The 18,660-nt window shown below is 34.7% G+C and overlaps 1 protein-coding gene across 10 annotated transcripts in view; it reads right to left on the reverse strand.

Moving 5' to 3' along the window:
• Positions 1 to 18,660, reverse strand: part of FAM184A (family with sequence similarity 184 member A) — a 74,790-nt gene that overhangs the window by 22,315 nt on the left and 33,815 nt on the right. For 6 of the 10 annotated variants that reach the window (XM_082758214.1, XM_082758211.1, XM_082758207.1 and 3 more), the window contains exons 7-10: positions 16,483 to 16,644; positions 13,700 to 13,821; positions 13,376 to 13,526; positions 2,693 to 2,734 (exon numbers count right to left, since the gene is read on the reverse strand). In XM_082758214.1, the coding sequence (XP_082614340.1) occupies positions 2,693 to 2,734; positions 13,376 to 13,526; positions 13,700 to 13,821; positions 16,483 to 16,644 (477 nt within the window). The remainder of the gene's footprint in view (positions 1 to 2,692; positions 2,735 to 13,375; positions 13,527 to 13,699; positions 13,822 to 16,482; positions 16,645 to 18,660) is intronic. The other 4 variants (XM_082758215.1, XM_082758213.1, XM_082758210.1 and 1 more) reach the window with 1 other exon arrangement.

An 18,660-nucleotide genomic window follows, 5' to 3' on the forward strand; every position in this document is an offset into this window, starting at 1 on the left:
AGTTCCTTTTTTCATTTATTCTACTAATCTTTCTGTAGATTTCCATCATATCCCTCCTTACTTTCTTTTCTAGACAGAACAGTTTTGGCTTACTGAGTCACACCTTGTATGAAAGCTATTTCATAGCTATCATCATATTTGTCCTACTTTTGCCTCTTTTCTACTATTTCTTTTTCAGATTAGGTGGCCAGAAGGTAAGGTACTTAAGATGAAGGTGAACTCTGCTTTTATATAGTGGCATGATTTTACAGACTTTGTTCTCTTTTTCTCTGCTATATTCCTAATGTTCTATTGGCTTGTATGACTGCTACTAAGCACTGAGGTGATATTCTTATGGGATTATATATCAGTATCCCCAAATCACTCTCTTTAGTTGTAACTGTCAAGTCAAAGTTCATCATTTAATACAATAAGTTAGAATTTGTGGTTTTTTTTTTGTGTGTTTTTTTTTTTTTTTTTTTTTTTTTCCTTATGCATCACTGCAATTATCTACACCAAATTTCATCTGTCATTTTGTTGTTGAGTCCCTTCGGCTTTTTACAAATCTACAAGTCTTCAACCATTTTTGTCCTTCCTACCCTGAATAGCTTTGTATTAGCTGCAAACTTTCCCTCTTCTGTGCTATTAGGTTGCCCAGCAAGGTTGTGGATGCCCCATCCCTGGAGGCATTCAACGCCAAGGCCTGGATGCAGCTCCGGGCAGCCTGCTCTAGTGGTTGGCAATCCTGCCCAGAGCAGGGGGGTTGAAACTAGATGATCCTTTTCAACCCAGGCCATTCTATGATTCCATTCTATGATTGTCTTTTTCCTCCAGGAAATAAAAAATAAAAAATCCAGGCACTTTATCTAAACTCTCCATTGATCTCACATCCCCATCTGTTTTTATTCACAGTTGGGCCTTTGTCTGTTCTCTTATCTTTCTGAGGTCCCCCCCCCCCCCTTTTTTTTTTCTTTACTTTGGTCCTTCTTTCCATCTGTAAGCCTTTATTTACTTTTTCTCTGCAACACTACCACCTAGCAAAAAACACACCCTGATTGGAGGTCTATTTTTCTCTCTGTGCCTTTAGATAACTCCTGAACTTCTTTCAGTTATATCTGTTCCTATTTAACCACCATCCATAAACTCTCAGGATGCATTTTTGTTTGCTTGTTTCCCCAAGGTCACTAAGGTCAGTATGCCAACTTGGCTCTAGCTACTCCTTGTCTTCAATCCATTCAGTACTCCAGTATCTCTCCCCTTGCTTTTTCCCTTCTTTTGCTAATTTTTTTCTTCCTAACTTTTTTCTTCCTAACTGTTTTTAGAATCATAGGAATGTGTAAGTTAGGATAGTCTTAAGAGATTATTCAGTCCAATTCTTTGCACTTGTTGGGAACGCTATATACAAATTACTGCTTAAAAAATGATATAAAGGGAAATCCACAATTCTTAATTAGATAGCCCTCCTCCAATTACCTGTGACAGAAACACTGAGATACTAGACAGAAGTTCTGTCCAGTCTTATTTGTCCTTGTCTCCTTTCTGTCCCTCAGGTTTCTCACCATTGCCCTGTCAGGATAACATTCAAATGGAATTGACTGGAATCAATTCAAGTTGATATGGATTTTTATGAAGATGCCAAGAAAAAGCATATTTTGGGCTTCAGGATAAATCTCTCTCCTACTTAAGTCCCTGACCCACATTCTAATAGTTAACACTGTACCATTTATAAACATTTTAAGCAAGATCAAAACAGTTTTCTTTAATTCCTTTCTTGGAAATGCATGAAACATTTTAACTGAAATGTCTGGGAGAAGTCCAACATCTGGTCAGGAAGTTATCTTAGAAGAGATCAGGAACACCCTTCTCAAGAGCAGTTCACACTTCCACCAGATTAAAGTGACTGCAAAACCACAGACTGAAATGAGTTAATCTCTGGAGATGCCTATTTGCATCAATAGACTATAAAAAAAATACAGGACAGTGAGAGTTAACAACCAACTCAGATTAGTCTACTACCCTAATTGCTAATAAGGATTTATTTTTGTTGTTGTTGAAAACATATACAATAGTTTTAAAAGAGTTATTTTAAAAAAAATCTTTTTAAAAATTAAAAGGTACATAATTTTAAGTGCTGTTTTGATTATATAATACATATACAGATATTCTTAAGTGCATCCCTTTACATGTCTTTGGAGCTTTGCCTCTCTATATTACTGTATTGAAGACTCAAAAGAAAACAGCTCTGAATACTGTTATCTGAACTTCCAATACTTCTATCTAAAGTTTTCAGCAAATTAAAAATATTGTTAAGAATTTAAAAAATAAAAATAAATAGAAAGAAAATTCTGGCTACAATTATAACTTGCACCGCAAAACTGCAAATTATAATACAGCATCAATCTCATGCTTTGTAGAAAGCTCCGCAATACACATTTGCACTGCCCACAAGCTTGCTTGCTTTAATGATGACATAAAAATATTGCTTATATTATGAATATGTATGTAATGTTTGATGTCCAGTGATATGTACATTTACACAGATGAATGGATGCAGAACACAAGCTTTTGATAACTAGTGGCAAACATGTTCTCCTCTCAAATGTTGTTACGTGTTCTATTTCACAGGCTAAAGCTTTAAAGCAGTATTACAGGTTATGCAAATTTATTAGTGCAAACATGCCCTATTTACAAGCTGTAAGTGCAAATCACTTACATTGCTGATAGATTTATGCAAAGCTTCACCAAGACAGTGCCGCTATGAAGAAAAGATCACAGGAATAAAGGGAAACATTCAGAAATCAACTAAGTGAAAGAAAAAGGATAAAGAAGGGAGAGTAAAACATAGAACATTAATTATAATATGACCAGGGAAAAACTAAGTTGAAAACCATTTGGAAAAAATTTAAATGAACACATTGCTTTGACTTCACATATAAACTACTGAACGTCTAACAGAATGATCAATTTTCCTGCATTAGGCTTTGAACATACAGGATAGCATTATCTCTTCAACATAATGCTGCAATAGACTCCTATATTATAGAGCTGAACATTTTGGGAATTATCCAGCTGCTTTCTCTTCTCCTTTATGGAAGCAATTCTGGGGAGAGACCATTAAGTGCACCAATTTGCATTACTGTTAGAAAGTATGTTATATAAGGACTCAATCAACAGTCAGCTGTGTCTCTGAAAGCACAAGCATATCAAATGTAAAGATCAGATTTCACTGCTGGAAGGCAGAAAACAATTTTAGGCTGTAATGAAGACAAATATTAATATTAAAGTATTTTTTCTTAAAATTCAGAAACAGATGGGCAAATAAAAGACTTTTCCTGAAAGCTTTTATCAAAATTCCTTATTGTACCGCCTTATAGTGGTGTTGATTATTAATGAAAAACAAAAATAGAAATGTATCGCTAATAAATGTTCAATATAAAATATTGGTTATACAATTCTTATATATCACTCATATATAAATATATAAAATGCCTGCATGCATATATATATATATATATATGAATTACACAGAAAGGTGCACATGCAACAGAATCATCAGAAATGAAGTGAAAACAATTTAAATCCAGCATGACCAATCTCTCCTTTTGGCACAGGTCGGTCAAGAAGATGGCTTTCTCAAGGAGACAGCATGTATTTTTACACCAGTTTGGAAGACTTAACCTGGGAACTTTTAGGTAATACTTTGTCGAGATATAAAATGAAGATATTTTCCTTCTCCTGAATCTACAAAAAGGAGTAATATAAAAATACATTATAGTGGAAAATCCAAAATTACTTTATTAAAATTATTAAAGTCAAGTTACAATCAAGACTGTAACACTAGGAGGCATCATACAAGACAACAGACTGCCATGTAAGAGTTCTGACTTCAACAAATAATTTTGCCAGTGCCAACCTGAGCAAACCCACAATTTTTTCTCTGCTTCCTTTCCCATCTGTCTTGCTTGTTTAAGTTGGAAGCTATTAAGAGCAGGAATTATTTCTTGCTAATTAAGTAGAAACCTTAGTTGTGTTCTACATTGAAAATAAATTGCAAGTAAAAATATCTTTTGGAAGCTATATTCTGAGTTCTAGCCTATGAATAAGAACAAATTGCCCCCTGCTGCTCAGACATTAAAACATTTATTTCCCAAGAAAAAAAAAAAAAAAAGGTCTTTTTTGCTGTCAAACTGGCCTTATCACTAATAGAATAAAGAGAGCTTTTAAATTAAAAAAAATAATAATTTTATTTTTTTTAAGCCATTTTAATATATGTGATTTCACCAAGTTTAAAAGTTTTAGATCTGGAAAACAGATAAAAGAAAAATGAATTTTTGGTGAAGATTTTGGACTAACACTCTCTATTTAAGTTCAGTACTTGGATTTGTTACAGATTTCTTTCTACCTGAGACTCAAAGCAATCTTTCTGCAGCCCACATTGCAGACTGTGAAATGAGAACAGTAATAGTCTTATGTAAGTATGCAAGTATGAAATATTCAAAGATTATAGGGGTGGAAAGAAGACCATGCACAGACCTATATACATATACATAATTTTAATAAATTTGTAAAGTTGAGCTATTATACTTGACATTCCTAGGTTTTCAAAAAGACATGCAGGAACATTAAATGTATAGCTTATTACTTTTTAACAAAACTTCAAGTACATAAGTATTTCACAAATCTTGAAGTACTTCACATCTCTAAATATCATGGCACTATTCAAAAGCATTTAATTATAGGCAGCTAACTAAACATCAATCTTGGAAAAAAAGAAAAAGACTGGAAAAGATGATATAAGAATCAATAAAGAAAGACTTCAAGTGTGAAAATAAGGTGAATTTCAGACAGCATAACAATGGAAAAAGCCCTGCTAAAGAAAACACGATTTCTTTCTTCAACAAGATTACAAACTTGAGTGATAAAAGCTATTGCACAGAAGCAATTCTTGAGGACTTTTTTTTTTAATGTTATTCAGTTTATTATCACATTAGAGTTTAATTCCCCAAAAAAAGTATGTTCATACAAACTTAGTGAAGGAAAAGATGAGACCAGACCTCAAGTACTGTGTTCAGTTTTTGGCTCCTTACTACAAGAAGGACATCAGGGTGCTGGAGCATGTCCAGAGAAGGGCTACAAAGCTGGTGAGGGGCCTGGAAAACAAGTCCTATGAGGAATGGCTAAGGGCACCAGGGTTGTTTAGTCTGGAGAGAAGAAGGCTCAGAAAACCTTATTGCTTTCTACAACTATCTGAAAGGAAGGAGTGGGTAGCTGGGGGTTGGCCTCTTCTCACAGGTAACTAGTGATAAGAGTAGTGGGAATGGCCTCCAGTTGTCCCAGGGGAGGTTTAGGTTGGAAATGAGGAGACATTTCTTTTCAGAAAGAGCAGTCAGGCGTTGGAACAGGTTGCCCAGGGAGGTGGTGGTGTCACCATCCCTTGGGTTGTTCAAGGAAAGGTTGGATGTGGTGCTTAGGGACATGGTTTAGTGGGTGACATTGGTGGTAGGTGGATGGTTGGACCAGGTTATCTTGAAGGTCTTTTCCAACCTTAATAATTCTATGATAAATCTCAAAAACTGGTAAGAGGTGAATCATCACTTAAATCAAACAGGGATGCACTAGGATTAACACTAAATCTGATAGCCATTTATTATTTTCATCCTTTATTGGCAAGTAAATACTTTTCATATAATGGATACATGATAGAGTAGCAAATTATAGTTATGTAAGTATAGGGATTGAATTCAGCAAAATGTGTAGCAATAAAATGATACACAGCTCTGTATTGAAAAGGATTCAGGACACATTTAGAATGGAGAACACCAAAATAAGTCCAGTGTAAACATTAAGAAATTCCATAAAAATTCAAACATCATTGTGACTGCATCTACAGTATGGCCCATAACCTGGGGAAAAACTGATGAGAAGCAAAAAGAATGGAGGTGTAATTATTAACTCTCTTTACTCTACAACAGGAAAAAGTGATCAGAAAATGATGAGGAATAAATTATAGAATGCTTTGGGTTGGAAAGGACCTAAAAGACCATCCAGTTCCAACCCCCTGCCATGGACAGGGACACCTCCCACTAGACCAGATTGCCCACAGCCCCATCCAACCTGGCCTTGACCACTTCCAGGGATGGGGCATCCACAGCTTCTCTGGGCAAAGAGAGAACGTGGATTTAACTATCAAACTATCACCCTCCTTATTTCTACATGTTGGAATTTAAGGTTTGTGATATGATTGTAATATAAGAAAGTAAGATAATTATAAATGATTGCAATATAAGAAAAACTTGCTCAACTGTCAGGCTTCACAGATATACATACATTTATTTGGTATCTTTATATTTATTAGCTGCTTTCATGTATTTTGTTGTCTCACCCCCTCCTTTTTTTTTTCTTTTTTTTTTGCAGAAGCATTGTCTTCTCGGGAGACACACAACTAATCCTCAGATATAACCAAGAGAAGAACTTCAGTGACCCAGAGGAACAGAATAGAGGTTGCTGCATCTTTAGAACCCACTGATCACTGCGGGCTAAAGAACAGGTCTGAAAGACCTATTATGCAAGACATGGTAGATTTGTATTCCCACCTCTGTTTCAAAATCTCTCCAAAAGAGCTGAGTTTTCCATGAAGTTATACCAAGTGATCTTATTGTTGTACTTTCCTCAAGAAGGGAGTTTTACTGCACCACTGATCTTTTCTCTTTTCATTCAGTTGCACTATTTCCTGCAAGACATTAGTTTACTGGATGTGTGGAAGTTCTCTTATTTCACTGTTTCTCTTGGCTAAAAATTACCCTCAGCCACATTACAGAGGCTTGACACTGAAGTTCTGCATCGGTCTTCATGTCACTCAAAGATGAGTTATGTAACTTTCTCACTGTACCTACTGAAGATATTTTAATGTCATATCGTGCCAAGACCTGACTTCAGTATATGGTTTATTGAGTTTTCAAAATTACCTTCAGCAACAGAGATTGTTGTGCTGAAGCCTGAAACCCTAAGTGGGGAAAAATAACTTTATCTGTTGTATCAGAGCAGATGTAGACTACCAGATCATTGCCTCATTTTAAGAATGACCTCTGATGCTGCTAAACTTCTTGAGGAAGAAAACCTATATGTGCCCATATGATGTTAGTAAAAGAAACTATTTTGAGGGGCCTACTGAGGAAGCTGAAGGGACCTTTGGCATAAGTCCAGTTTATCCAGCTCAAAATAGTGATAATAAACAAAACTCTCTTGAGATACTTCTTTGGTTTGAAGAGAAAGACTGATTTTATAGCAGATTTACTGTCTCTGGCTGCCTGCTGCTTACAAGACAGGTGACTGCAGAGATTTAGAAAGCAGATGTTTCCTACTTCAGTATTTTGTAGACCTGTGACATACTAGGAATGGAAAAACTGCATCAAAGTTTGCCTGGTCTGGCTGATCAGAAAAAGCAGCATTTAGAGCCCCTTCCCCTTCCTCTCTGTCAAAACCCAACAGTTTTCTACTGAGAAAAATGACGTATATATGAGGCATTCTAAAATGTATAAATATCTCTGAGATCTAATTAGTCCTGATTCCCTCCTGGTTTTGCTGCAACCCTGAGTGAAGACACTGTGTCCAGGCAACACAAGGTAGTAAGCACTCTGTTGTTTTAAAAAGATTAAGCTCTTCCCTATTCTAGTTGTAGGATTCTATCAAGCCGATAAACAAAATGATTAGGTATTTTGACAAATTTTTACCTGTTAAATTTTGGATTATGATCATTTTATCTGACAAACTGCAGGCTCAATGGTCAAGGAAAAAAAAGTTTTGAATAGAGAGATCATTTGCATCTACTGACATTTTTTTTAAACAATTTCTTGAATGGTACCAGAGCTTCATTTCATTTTACTTATTTATCGTAATGCTTTCAGGATTTTAAAGATTATTCATGCGTCTTGGTTAGCATTTCCTAGAGCACAGAGGTATCTGTTAAGAAAGACTCTTTACCTAGAGTTTTATACACTTACTAATCTCAAACAAATGTTGTCCTACCCATTAAATTCTTTGTCATTAATTCCAGTGTCTATTTTTACTGTTCCTGGGTCTATGCAAAGGCATGGAAATGGTTAGTACTTACCTGTGAATATATGGGCAATTATCTTCTGGAGCAAACAGGCTAAGAGAGATGCTTTAAAACTAGGTTCTTGTCAGAGTCTTGGTTTTATATTGAGGAAAAAAATATATATGCAAATGAGATTAAAATTTGATTTGGAGAATGATATTACCATTGGATTTGGTTTAGATTTCTATTTACAAGTTTTGGAAGTGTTGGCTCCAAACATCAAGCTAAATTCCTTTATGACTCATGCATCATTAATTACATACTGTACTAAGAATTTAATGCTCTTTTCATGCACTGACAGGTAAAATTAAAAAGTCTTTCAGTCTCCTTCAGATTTACTAACTCAAATACTTCCAAACCAAAACTGATATCATTAAATTCCAATTAAAAGTTTATGACGAGAAAGACAAGATTCTTTAGATAGGAAGATATCACAATTTCAAACAAACTAGATGTACTTTTTAATTTAGCTAATCACAACACCATGGGAGAAAAAATTAAAAGAAGATGAGACCAAAAGAGAGATGAAAATGAATTCCAGTAACACATTTATTCTTAAACAGAGAAACAAAGCAAACATTTATTAGTATTCCTATCATATCCCAGTGAAAATACTTTGAAAACTCAGATTTGTTCTGGGATTTTTTGGTCTTTGTTGCGGGGTAGCTCTTAGTTTTAAATTGTCTTTAATGAATTTCCTCTGTTAAATTCAGAATCTATTAAACAAAAGAGTAAAATCACCACCATAGCTAAAAGCTCAGAAAAAGAGATAGTACAACTGGCTGGATCTCATGCATTTTTGTTTGAAATGAATGTTTGTTTGAATGAAAACAGAACTACAATGACCAATCTGGATATGATAAAAACACTAACTAAACTCCAGGATCACATCTCTGCATGGAATATGGATCCTGGAACAAGGCTTTGTTATTAAAGAGTACAGACAATTGCTAAACAAGGGGGAATACTCTCAAGAGACAGTTCTCTGAAGGCTTCAGCGACTCTGGATTGCATTATTATTCATATGCTCACATACAATAAATTTTGATTTGCTTAAAGCATAGTTTCCCACTCAGATTACTGAAGTACTGTTTCCTGAGAGTCAGTGCTAAGTGGCAGGGTCCTTATGGGAACTGGACCAGAGGTCCTAGGTAGGAACTCCCAAAGCTCCCCTGATTCTCTGGGACTCCTATTACCACAGTAGTAAGAGCTACACTCACTTGTGAAAAGTTTCCCAGAGCTGCAGGTAGTGGTGCCTCTTTGAAAAACAAACAACAAAAAAGCAAACATAAATATCTACAGATTAAAGAAGAGGCATGCAACTTTATCCTGAACTGCGTTCCAGGTCCCCTCCTTGGTATGATTTCTCTTTTTACTCTCTTGAATTTTTGCATTTCATATTTGTAAGTACTTTTTAACTTTTGCCCCAAATCCTTATAGGGAGACATTTACCATCCACTAGGTGTCATATTAGCTTTACTGATAGTACTGAATACAAGAATGACCAGAGTTAGAGTAAAGAAGTTGCTTGAAATTTACATCCTGCCCAATTCTGACAGACAAACATTTATCCAGTGCGTTCATGAGAAGATCAAGTGAAAGGAATGAAATGATTCTGTGCTCAAAGTTAATCCTCCTTCCTTCAGGAAACAGATATATAGTATAAGCAGGTTTTCTCTAGCAGAAATTTCCAGCATCCATTCAACAGCAAATCTTCTAAGCCAAGGATTACCAAGACTGTAGAACAGGCCATTAATCCTCATGCTAAGGAAAGCAAGTAGCATTTCCTGATTTTGCTTATGTGGATGCATGTCAGTAAGCACAACAGGCAAATAAAGACCTAGCAATAAATGTCCTTAGGTAGTAAACTGGACAACAGTCATTTACAGATGGGCATAGGAGCTCTATGACTTTTCTACAGCACTCAGTTTTGTGAAAAAGACTGTATTCAGTGGCCAGAACTTGTTTTTAAGACTCTGTGAAAGAGTATGAATTTTTCTAGAAATTGCAATTTGAATAAAATCTACATCAAAATGAAATATTTATACTTTGATATAAATAAAAGTTTCTCATATTTATTTTGAGATTGTTTAAAAAGGAAAAAAAAAACAAAAAACAAACAAACAAAAAAAAACATAATAGAAACAAACTCCAAATATGAAGTTTCCATAACCTTTTTCAAAACAGTAGCAAACCTTTGCAGCAGGACAAACAATAAAGGGCCACCAAGTGTATGTAGTATACTTTTGTCCATTCTCACTGTACTATTATTTCCACTAACAGAAGATGGTATCTTTGTATGCAAAACGTTAACAAAGTTAGAAATAATGTCATGCTAATGCTTGGTCACATAATAGTATGAAAATACATCAGAATTGGGGAAAAACTGATAAAAATTTCTTTCAACTTACTGGAACTTGTATTACTGGTAAGTAAGGAAGACAGGAGAACCAATACATGTATTTGCTAAAACATAGAAAAGTTCATCACAATCATATTAACTGGTTCAGTTTACAGAAATAGAAAGAATATAGAAATTCTATAAAGAATATAGAAATAAATAGATAGGATAGGAATAGATAGGAATATGCATGTCGAACTGAGCATAAATTCTCAAAATTGAAGGTTGCAAAACATGAAGCAGCAGAACAGAGAACACACTCATGCTTTAAAAAAGAAAATTTCTTCCATTTTGCTCGTGGTAAAGCCTTCTCAGCAGTAAAATGTTTTTAAGAAAAAACATTAAAAGTGCATTCCACAGCTAAGAGAAATGGAAAAGAGCCAGCACATCTGATTTTGCTACATATTTCATGAAGATACTCCCTCATGGATTGATATAGAAGTACTTGGTAAAATTTGCAGGAGAAAAAATAAAGGCAAAGCACTTTCTTTTTTTATGTCTTCTACAACCATTGCTCATATCAGAAAAAAGAGATACACACTTGGTCTTTAGACACTGATCCAATTAACTTACCAACCAGAAACTTAACCGTAGATGTTAAGTGATGCTTTACAACCAGCAATAAGGCATTTAAACTTCTGGTCAGCTGAAAAGCATTTTCTCTCAAGGGAGTTATTTTACTCATAACAAAACTCTACTGTTACAAAATCAATAATCCTACATGCAATTCCATAAAAGACTACTTAGCAGTACTGGCATAAAAGCAAAAATATTACCTTGCTTCATTTAAAACTAGGTCTCATCTATCAAATATGCAACAACTGTAATATGACAGAAATTTGGCAATTAGTGTAACATTAAAAATATCTTAGCATGTTTTATGGACATAAGTTGTTGGATTCAACTTTTTTTTTTTTTTTTTTTTTTTAATATTGTCACCATTTATAGTTGTCCCTCGTCATTCATTTATTATGGCACCAATCTGCAGTACCCCAAAATGGGCATACTGTGTGTATAACACAGTATTCTATAACATTTTCTACAGTTTAAATAACTACACTGTCTCTCTTCTCTCCATTCATTAAAACCAGCTTTTTCAAAACCTTGCTTACATAACCATTCCAATACTTCAATTTAGGTATTATACTTCATTGTAACTCATTTTCAGTCAAGTATGAGATGCATCAATACATATTAGAAAACAATGTACCCACAAGAATGAAAGCATATAGTAAATTTATCAAGAAACACAGTTATTATCAAAATTAAAAAGCATATTACTATCACTGTTTCACACTGGACATCACACTTTATCAAGTATGCAAAAAATGATACTCAAGTCCTTTAAACTTAAACTGTATCTGTCAAATATACATTATCACACTTTTTTTTTTTTTTTTTTTTTTTTTTTTTTTTTTTTTTAGAAAAGCAATCCCCCCCCAGTGTTCATTAGAACTTTCTGGAATGCCCTATACTGCAATATACTGATGAGCAATTAATTTATGAATTCAACCTTTCTGAACAGCATTTATACAACTAAAGGTCAAGCTCCAGACACTTTCTAAACATAAAGAGCATAGGCAGACCACATTTTCTGCCAAGTTAAGAGTTTACAAATGATTTTGCAGACAGCAGTAGGCCTTGCTCTTGTATTATTTTGACAAAGCATTGTATAGTACTGCTGCTATAGACCAGGGAAATGCTTCAGATGTACAAGTTTGAACTGCAGAAAAATGAGTCGGAACTTTGCTCTCTTCCCAATAATTTAATGGACCTTGTGCTTGTCAAATGTGTTTTCTGAAACTGTAGGTTAGATTTATAACGGTATTTTTAAAAGGAAAACAGAAACATATTAAAAATACTGAAAGCTTAACATACCACTCTCTGTTTGTACTCTCATGTAAAAAATGCACTTCACAGGTTCAAGTAAATAGAACAAATGAAGCTTGGTTAAAGACAAGTAAGTGAAACTTGACATTAAATGAATTCAATTCCTTTATTACATTCACATTGTAAAAAGTGTCACACCAAGAACTTTCAAAGCCTTCAGCTTTTATGAGCCTAGAGTACAAGATTTTAAAAGCTTAAATTTCTTTGGCTGCAAAACACATTGTTATCTGCTCATATAAGAAGCTCTGTAATCAAGTGCACGTTCAGTTATTAAACGTCTCAAATTAGACAACAAATTTAAAGCCATCCCAAAGCAGCACCGTGAAATCACAGTCATTAGATGAGTTCCTTTTTTTTTTTTTTTGGTTTAAAATGTTATTTGTTCATTGTCAGCTATTCTTTCAAACCGTAGCCAACAAAACAAGCACTATCGCATTTATAGTTTGGAAAAAGTACAAAGCAAGTATTTTCTGTGAATTACCTAACATAACTGAGTTGATAAATATGAGCTGCAATTACAAAGCCAGTATTTATAAAAAAAATTATCCCAAAATAATGTCCAAAATTACTTAAGAGAAGACATAGTTGTAAGAAATACGTTGTAGAAGCTGAGGGATGTTTTGACTTTTCAGTGACCTGTACAGTGTCTGTACTGTAAAGACATAAGATAACTTCAACTTCAAAGAATTAGCTTGGGTAAATATTTACAATAGAGTAGGTGAGCAGAGAGAATCAGAAAGTTTTTCAGTGAAGTTGTGAGACTCCCACTGCCTCCAAAAAATCTGCAAAAAGTTTTATTTGCATTCAGCATGAAGAACATTCTTATCATTTTAAGATATCTTCATGGATTACTCAAAACATTCATTAATGATTAGCCTTAAAAAAACATTACACTAACAAATTTCATTTCAAAGACATATGTCACAAACAATTTCATGTAGCTAATTGGTAATAAAGCATGAGAAACCAAATTGTAATGGCCTTCAAATTCTCAGAGAGACTATACTTACCTGGTCTAAAAGATCTTCAACTTTTTTTTGCCATCCATCCCTGGCCGCATTTTTTTCACGTTCTTTCAGCTGCAATAGTTGAGTCATAGCTGCTTTCTTATCCTCTTCATGTTGAAGCCTCAGCTCTTCACGAAGCTTATTACACTCCTGTCTAAAAATAAAGGTCAAATAACTAAAATGCAAAATAAAAATTTAGCAATAACTGGAAAAGATTAGATAATACCAAAAAAACCTTTGTTTTACTTTTCATTTGCTGTTACATTTGTACTTAATACTTACTTTATTTCTTATTTAAAGAAAACAAAGACAAAAATTAATACTTGCCGAAGATTTTCTGTCCATTTGATTTCCAAGTCACGAGCCATTCTGTCAACTTTGAACTTTTCTTCTTCTCTCATGGCAGCAATCATTGCTTCGTGCTGTTGTCTCTCCTGATCTAGTTCTCCCTGCAAACACAAGCTTTACAATAGAGACTGATCAGCAGCAAAAAAGTATTTCAAACCTTACATTTATGTATTTATAACAAAAACATCTTAAGCTTTGGACTATAACTTTTTCACTGTGTTGTTCCTGATTTCACCTATTAATGCCTATACTTCCACTGATATTTCATACCTGTGGAACACAGTTCTGTACTCCTCTAAAAAGTTTTTAAAAGGAATTTGCTAATAAGTCATTTTGAAAATAATCTTTTCCAATATTGCTATTTGGAAACACAATAATTTGTTACAAGATATCTCAAGAGGTCTTCCAATCCTATTCAGTACAGGACTAACTTCAAAATTAGAGCAGGCTGCTCAGGTTCATCATGTTCTTGTTAATGTTTCTTTTAATTAGCAATTAGTACTTGAATTACAAACCTCAAGCCATCTGGATTAGATACACAGTTCATATATCTTTTTATTTCCTGACCAATAGAAACAGGGTTTTACTCTGAATATAGAAAAAACAAACAAGCAAACAAACAACAACAAAAAAAAAAAACAACAACAAAAAACACTTTGGATTTCATATCAATTTCTGTTCAAATTTTACCATACTAAATAGTATTATGTACTACCAAGATTCATGCTTACAAGAATACTTAACAGTGTGACCAGCAGGGCTAGGGAGGTGATCGTCCCCCTGTACTCAGCTCTGGTGAGGCCGCACCTCGAGTACTGTGTTCAGTTTTGGGCCCCTCGCTACAAGAAGGACATGGAGGTGCTTGAGCGGGTGCAGAGAAGGGCGACGAAGCTGGTGAGGGGCCTGGAGAACAAGTCCTACGAGGAGCGGCTGAGGGAGCTGGGCTTGTTCAGCCTGGAGAACAGGAGGCTCAGGGGTGACCTTATCGCTCTTTTTAGGTACCTCAAGGGAGGCTGTAGCGAGGTGGGGGTTGGCCTGTTCTCCCACGTGCCTGGTGACAGGACGAGGGGGAATGGGCTTAAGTTGAGCCAGGGGAGTTTTAGGTTAGATGTTAGGAAGAACTTCTTCACTGAAAGGGTTGTGAGGCACTGGAACAGGCTGCCCAGGGAAGTGGTGGAGTCACCATCCCTGGAAGTCTTCAAAAGACGTTTAGATGTAGAGCTTAGGGATATGGTTTAGTGGAGGGCTGTTAGCGTTAGGTCAGAGGTTGGACTCGATGACCTTGAGGTCTCTTCCAACCTAGAAAATTCTGTGATTCTGTGAATATTTTTCAGCAGTGCTGGCTTCATTCATGAGAAGCAAACATTGTCATCTAAATTTATTTTATTTTTTTTCATGTAAGAATTTTTCTGTACTATTTTGTCCATTTATAGATTTGAAAATCTCTTAAGATAAATGTTATTGCCAGTAGTCTGCTATATATGAATATTTAAATGTGAATAAATGAAGAGGTAAGATTGTAGTAGCTCGTATGCACACTTAAAGAAATTACAAAAAATACAGAGGAAGTTATAAACTGTAATAGGGTGCACATCATATGACTATAGATGAAAAAAAATAATAACAATATCCTGCTTCAAGCTGCTCTGTTTAAGAAAATTACAGCAGTATGAAATCAGATTCAGGGATATTTTTGCTTTGCTTTACTTCAAATATTTGCTGTAATCTTGTAAATGTGCTTTGTTCATTGAGGAAAGAGGGGGAAAAAAAGTTATGCTCAGTATTGAAGTATCGTAGAATGGCTTAGGTTGGAAGGGACCTTAAAGATCATCTAACTCCAACCCCCTGCCATGGCAGGGATGCAACCCACAAGATCAGGTTATCCAAGGCCCCATCCAGCCTGGCCTTGAACATCTCCAGGGATGGGGCACCCACAGCTTCTCTGGGCAACCTATGCCAATGCCTTACTACCCTTATAGTGAAGAATTCCCTCCTAATGTCTAATCTAAATCTATCATCTTTTAGTTTAAGGCCATTCCCCCTTGTCCTATCATTATCTCCCCAAGTAGAGTCCTTCTCCATCCTTTTTATAAGCCTCCTTTAAGTACCGAAAGGCTGCAATGAGGTCTCCCCAGAGCCTTCTCTTTCTCCAGGCTGAACATCCCCAGCTCTCCCAGCCTTTCATCATTCTCCAGCCCTCTGATCATCTTTGTGGCCCACCTCTTGTCAGTAGATGACCTAGTGACAGATAACTTGCAGTTCTATTATTTTACATTCATATCACAGCTTTTCTTTCTTAAAATTTTATAAAAATAATAACTAAAAACAAACAAAAAAACCCACCTCTCAGTGTAATCTTGTATCTCATTCTAATGTGATTTTAATGAGGTACGAGTAGGTGATGGTAGCCATACTACCTGGAGTTCAGAGTGCTGAGCTTACCCGCAAAACCGTCTTAGGCACATGTTTCAATGAGTTCTAGAGCCAATAGTGTTCTGGGTCATGTTTATCATCAAGACATGAAACTGTCTAGTACAGCAGAGGTGTAACACATATCCTTTTCACTTTTTCACGAAATTTTGTTAACTCAGGCATCTGAGAAGTATGACTCAATACAGTTTGTACAGACTTACTATGGCAGGTACAGTTCATATAGCTCCTTCAATAACGTGTACATTATAACATGTCTTGCCATTTCAATAACAAGACTGAAATCACAGTGATGGTACTTTGTACAAATTATTTTCCAATGCTATGGTTACCTCAACATTATACAATGAATCTGTAGTTTCACGCAGTCTTGCTCTTGTTAACTCTAGTTCTTTCTGGAGTATTTCCTGAGCTTCCTGAAGACTGGAGATATGTCCTTCTGCAGTACCAAGGCCTTGTTCACTTTTTCGTACAAGATCTTGCAGACGACAAACCTACAACATATCAAAAAAGGTACCTTATATAATTATTACTAACAGCCCAGTCAGCTTGGTTTCATTTTCTTCTATTTCTAATTCCAATCTTTTTTTTTTTTTTCCTTTGCACAACCTGTTCTCCTTTAATATCACTTAATGTTTGTGTATTAAAAAACAAAATCCTGTAATACTGGAAAAGCAAACAAAGATTCAGATTAAAGGATTTTTTACAAGGAAAAATTCCAACTTATAAATGAAGCACTTCGGAAAGGAAAGAGGTTACATAAAAGTTCTGAAATTACCTGTAATTTTACTGTGAGAAAGCATATTTTATGCAAATTAAATTAACAAGAAACACTATTTCTAAATACAAAAGCTTTAATCTAATGGATAAATTGACTTGTACCAGGTTATATTTGTTTTCAGATTGCTATCTGTCCATAAATTAGTCTGTAAATTATAATAGTATATAGCGTCTGTAAATTAAAATGTGATTATTTCCCTAACTGCTACATAAAAATATATTTATGTGTACCTGTTTGTACTTCAGTTTCCCATTTGTATAACAATAAAATAGCAAAACTTCTTTTGCTTTAAGGAAGAATATTAGAAATTAAACATTGCATATTAAACGGAAAAACTTTTTTTCATATATAGGCTAGAAAAGTGGAATAATGTCAGGCAGATGAGACCCAAGAAGAGCAGCAAAAGAGAAGTTTTTTTCAGAAATAACAGCCTCATTGCCTCTTCATGTTGATATAAATATCAAGGAATGAGTGTCTTAAAACATTATCTTTGGGTTTCTGGGTAACGTTAACTACTTCTTCTGTTTGTTAGCATAATTATATAATTATTAATTATGTGCAAGTACTGAAAGCTGTTTAAAATGGTCCTTAGTAAAACCATCAGAAATCCTGTGCATGGAGAGGGCAGTCTAAGAACTGGCCCTATCAGAGACACAGACAACCTTTCTAAAAAATCTTGACTGGTCAAAGATGAAATGAGGAGAAATAAAAATAAATAAAAATAAAAATAAAAAATAAAAATAAAAGAGGAATTAACCTAGGAATCTAAAGAGTAAAAAGGCAACTTAATCCTAAAATATGTGAAAAAGGTGGTATTGACTTAATCAGAACACTCAAAGAAATTTCTGGCAAGTATTTAAGACGATGCCCTTCTTAAGTAGCTTGATGCTAGGAATAGGCTTAATGAGGCTTGAATCTTCCTTGTCCTTTGGCTAAGACAGTTGCTGTAAAAAAAAAATCTGTCAACAAAGAAAACAGGATGGCATAGGTTCAAAAACAGCCTTTTCAGCAAAGATGCTGAGTTAATGTCTGCAGAAAGCGATAAATATATTCCTACCGTTAAATGAAGTCTGTAACTTAAAACAAACAAAAAAAGGAAGAAGAAGCAGAAACATAAAAAATAAGCTAAAGATGTGCCAGACATTTCACAGACAAGTTTCTTCCAGATCAGTGAACACACTGAGAAACTATTCTCAATTGTCAATATTATAAACTCAAAAATAAAAGTGTATTGGGATATGCATTTAACACAGATTGCATATATCAATATGTTTTAAATAATTTGGCTCATTATAAGGAAGTGTTGCATGTCATCTTTTGCTGGAAATATATGAAGACCATCTGCAAGTTAGAAAGCTGACTAAAATTTACAGTATGTTAATTAAAAACCAATGTGGATTTAATTACAAGTTATTCTTTCCCCTCTTTGTCTCGACATACTTTGTATAGAGAGATCTTAGTAGCTAAAGTGAAGTTAAGCAGAGTAAAAACAAGCACAGCTATTTATGTCAAATTTTTGTACTTTTTTTTTTGCTTTATTAATTTTGTAGAAGACTATAAAATCGTTTCTCAGAAGGAGTCGAGTAACTTATGCTTGAAGAATATTCCACTTTAAATAGAAATAATGCTCTGCACAGACTGAACAGTGTAGACCTTGCTTTGCACTGGAATCTAAGCGCAAACTGAGTACAAGCTCATTATTGATTAAATGTGATCTAATTCACAGGAC

Source organism: Aythya marila, assembly GCF_965140915.1.
Source record: "Aythya marila genome assembly, chromosome: 3".
NCBI lineage: Eukaryota > Metazoa > Chordata > Aves > Anseriformes > Anatidae > Aythya > Aythya marila.